Below are 4,193 nucleotides of genomic sequence, written 5' to 3'. Positions count from 1 at the left end.
TTTTTTTTTTTTTTTTTTTTTTTTTTTTTTTTTTTTTTTTTTTTTTTTTTTTTTTTTTTTTTTTTTTTTTTTTTTTTTTGCGGGGCTCGATCCCAGGACCCCGAGATCATGACCTGAGCTGAAGGCAGACACTTAAGCAACTGAGCCACCCAGGCAACCCGGTTCCTAGCCATTCTGAGAGTCCCTTCCCGGATGCCTTCAGCTCTCAACGGGCACCAACCATCCCTGGTCATAATTCTAGATCTGCCATCATGCCAACAGCGGTCAACACACAAAAATCGCTCCTTCCTCTCCCTCATGAGCACAGAAGTCCAGTGAGGAAATTATTTTAAATATTCATCTGAAATCAGTGAAAATAACAGTTTCAAATCTTCTGATGATTCTAAAGTAGAAAAGCCAAGTAGATGTTGATTAGACTTTAAAGCAGAGGGTGTTAAGCAACAAAGAGTGAGGCCGGCCTGTGATTTTGGATTAAGCACAGATGGCCTTGAATAGCAAATACTGAGTTTCCGTCAAGTCTCCTCCCCCGCACAGCAGTGCGGGTCAGAAAGAGCAGAGTTCGCGTGAATGCAAAAAAGCCAGAGACATTCAAGAATAGGAACTTCTGAAAAAGAGCTCTCCGTTCCTGGGAATGTTCCAGCAGAGGTTTCCCGGATGGCTTAGGTGGGATTCAAACATCAAGGACCAGAGTCAGCCTGAGAAACGAGCAAGGCCCTTCCCACAGGGAGGGAGATCAGGAGCCTGCGAAAGGCCTAGCACCATGCCTGGCCTCTACGGATGCGTACTAATAAATATTCGCTTCTTCTCACCACGAGAGTCCTCGGATCTGTGATCACATATATTGGATGTATTTCTGGAGGGGTAATTGGATACATTCTAGATTCTTCCAGAAGCTCACAGTTTTCTCGAGTCGGGCTATGGAGAGAGAAGGCAAGGAGAGGCAAGGAGGCACATGGTCCTTGCGGATGGCAGCATTTCTTCCTCTGCTGGGAGTCCGAGCGCCTTCAGGCAGTTACAGGCTTGGGCCTTATGCTCTCCACCACAGCGGAGATGACCGCGCCCACAGCCTTGGTGCCTTCCATCAGCGCGTGCTCTACCTGCAAAGCAGACCAGTTCACAGGACTCTCAGGGGCGACCCCAGGCTCGTGCCCTGCCCCACCCCTACCGCACCACTCCCCTTCAGCAACCGGCCTGCCTGGAGGAGGAAGCCACCTGTGCTAGCCTCCATTACCAAAGATCCTAGAGCTGAAAGAGACCTAGAGACGTCAGGAAGGCCCGAGAGGGACATCCCAGGCAGATGCACTCCCTGTCCCCCCGGGGGCATCCATAGCTACTCGCCCCCTTCCTCCCTCAGGCCTGGTGTCTGCCTCTCGAGTAGGGCTCAGAGACAAAGGACCTCGGAGTGGCTCAGCCACTGAGGCCCTCATTCTACAGACAGGGAATCTGAGAGCCAAGGAGAAGAACTCGCTTGGACAAAGTCATGGTAGGAATTCGTGTCTCCTCCGTAGAAGGCCCCTTATCATCCATTTAGTCCCTGGGGCCTTCTTGTCATGTACAAATGCTCGTGGGACGGGAGATCCCTTACACCAGAGCCTCCAAGCCCCCCGCACTGGAGCGAGGCCTCCAGAGAATGGGGGACAGCCCGGGAGAGGAGAGAATATAAAGGAGGAAGGTGCAGAGAGTGGAGGGGGAGGGGTGCGTGACCTGTTCGCACCCACTCAGCAATAGTAGAGAGACCAGCGTTGGGATTTGAGCCCAGTGACCCCCAGGGAACATAAGAACCACAGAAAAAAAGCAGAAAAATGATGTTCCTCCTTTAATTCATCATTTCTCAATCTATTAAAAAGGGGATAATAAATACATCCCCCATTCCTCTCATGGGGTTTTAGTAAGGATCAAATAGGAATGAGGGCTGCTCAAGTCATCACGGGTATTTAGAGCTATTTTTCAAAGCTCTTGAACGCACAGACTGTGCCTCACTGGGTTATCCCCGCCCTGTGTGGTGGGGGGTCACGAGCCCGAATGCAGCCCGGGCCAGGCAGGTAGGGTGGGCGAAGCTGGCAGGTGGCACGCCAACCCGCACACGCCCCATCTAAAGAAGCAGCCACTACTCGGCCCCACAGGGTGTCAGCAACCAGGAACAGGGGCCTGATGGCCTGATCAATGAGTTGTTCTAGAAAGGCTGTCAATCCAGATCTTTCTACAAAATTTCTATGTTTTTAAATGTTGGCAAATAATACAAATTAAAAAAAAAAACCACACACTATTTGTCCAAGCAAAACATGTCTGTGGGCCAGAGGTAGCAGAAAATCTCACTTTATCCCTGTTTTTTAAAAGAACAAACAGTCTCAGAAATAAAACGGTCTGACCAAGGACACCCATGGCCACGCCGGGATCCCCCAGGGTCCTAGCTCTGCAGCCCAGAGCCTTTGCACTCCTCCACGGGTTAATAGACCCGTCGGGTCCTGCAGAAGTGGAAGCCCACCAGCACCACAAACAGCATGAAACCACTGACCACCGTTCTGATCACTGATGAGATGACGAGCCCCAAGACGGCTCAGCCAGAAGCCACCGTCCGAGCAAAAGGCGCCCTACCTGCTGGCTCCTGGGCACACCGTATCTGAGGTCATTGACAAAGTGCTCACAGTTCCCCTCGATCAGGCTGTACTGCACTATCTTGTTGACCATCCCTTTTGTGCGCTGGATGATCTGGTCCACGGGCAGCGGCAGGTATGTCCCGTCCAGCTTGTTGTTGACCTTCCAGGAGCAGCCGTGCAGCACGTCCTCCAGACGACTGTACTTCACGACGGCACGGTTCCTGAAGACGGAAGTGATGCTGCCGGCCTCGAATTCCTCACCTAGAGCCCAAGATGAGCAGACGCTGGAAAGCTGCGAGGGACAGTGGGGCAGAGCCCTGGCTCGCTCTAAGATGTGGGTCCAGCTGCTTGCCTCCGAGGCGTCGGCGTCAGCGTCAGCATCTATCAAAGGCGAGGCTGAGGACCGGGAGCTGGATGGGGTGAGCTGTCCCCAGGGAGACACCTGTCGCCTCATATCAGCCTGCCTCTCAGCATTTTTTTTTTTTTTGTAATGACCGATGATGTTGAGCATCTTTTCAAGTGTTTATTGGCCATGGAGAAATTTCTTTCTTTCTTTCTTTCTTTTTTTTAAAGATTTTATTTATTTATTTGACAGAGACAGCCAGCAAGAGAGGGAACACAAGTAGGGGGAGTGGGAGAGGAAGAAGCAGGCTCCCAGCGGAGGAGCCTGATGTGGGGCTCAATCCCAGAACGCTGGGATCACGCCCTGAGCCGAAGGCAGACGCCTAACCGCTGTGCCACCCAGGCGCCCCCATGGAAAAATTTCTAATCAAATCCTTCTCCCGTTTTAAAACTTGGGTTATTTGTCTCTTTATTATTGAATTGTAAGAATTCTTTACATGTTCTGGGTAGTAGAACCGTGTCAGATATGTGTTTGCAAATACATTTTGCATTCTGCGGCTTGTCTTTCCACTTTCTTTTTTTGTTTTCTTTAAAGATTTTATTTATTTATTTATTTGAGAGAGGGAGTGACAGATAAAGCACAAGCAGGGGGAGCTGCAGAGGGAGAGGGAGAAGCAGGCTCCCTGCTGAACAGGGAGCCCGATGCGGGGCTTGATCCCAGGACCCTGAGATCATGACCTGAGCCAAAGGCAGACGCTTAACCGACTGAACCACCCAGGTGTGTGTGGCTGCCCGGAACCACCTTTCCCAGGAGACTTCTGCCCTGCACCGCACACCCCATTGTCAGCGATCTTTCTCATAAAACTCTAGAAGTACCTTACAGTGGGACCCCAGGTTCCATTCGTACTATACGGACCTGACCAAGTCCTAGGACTTGAGTCTTCCTTTCCTAACCAGACTTCAGTAGTCTTCACAAACGTGTGCTAAGCGCCCTACGTGTGAGCGTCCGCTCCTGGCTGTGGGGCTAGCATGGGGCTCCGTGACCTGCCTCCCTCTGTAGCCTCGGCTGCACACAGTAGGCGCCAAGCAGGCAGGGCCCTGGGTGCCACCCACTCAGCTTCTGCCCAGAGCCACACTGCCTTTCTCTCCACTCAGATATTGGGATTCAAAAACAGGGTTCCATAGATTCGCAAAAAGACCCATTTGAGAGGAACGATAGTGTCATACTCAGTCCCTAGAGGAGACAGATGCTCA

General features: G+C 51.3%; 1 protein-coding gene across 1 annotated transcript; it reads right to left on the bottom strand.

Annotated features, from left to right (window-relative positions):
* Positions 1–154: 154 nt before the first annotated feature.
* LOC117799282 (phospholipase A and acyltransferase 5-like) lies at positions 155–3,116 on the bottom strand. Its single transcript, XM_034651754.1, has 2 exons — positions 2,596–3,116; positions 155–1,097 (listed from the first exon to the last, which is right to left on the bottom strand). Exons 1-2 carry the CDS (start codon positions 3,106–3,108, stop codon positions 1,005–1,007), a joined length of 606 nt encoding a protein of 201 aa, XP_034507645.1. The 5' UTR covers positions 3,109–3,116; the 3' UTR covers positions 155–1,004.
* Positions 3,117–4,193: the final 1,077 nt, after the last annotated feature.

Source organism: Ailuropoda melanoleuca, unplaced genomic scaffold, assembly GCF_002007445.2.
Source record: "Ailuropoda melanoleuca isolate Jingjing unplaced genomic scaffold, ASM200744v2 unplaced-scaffold4657, whole genome shotgun sequence".
Lineage (NCBI taxonomy): Eukaryota > Metazoa > Chordata > Mammalia > Carnivora > Ursidae > Ailuropoda > Ailuropoda melanoleuca.
This window is presented reverse-complemented; position numbering and strand designations above follow the sequence as displayed.

Coding starts and splice junctions, on each gene's coding strand:
- LOC117799282 (XM_034651754.1), bottom strand. CDS start 3,108: ATGCTCAACATCATCGGTCATTACAAAAAAAAAAAAAATGCTGAGAGG. Junction 1,098..2,595: donor GTGTGCCCAGGAGCCAGCAG/GTAGGGCGCCTT, acceptor TCTGCTTTGCAG/GTAGAGCACGCGCTGATGGA.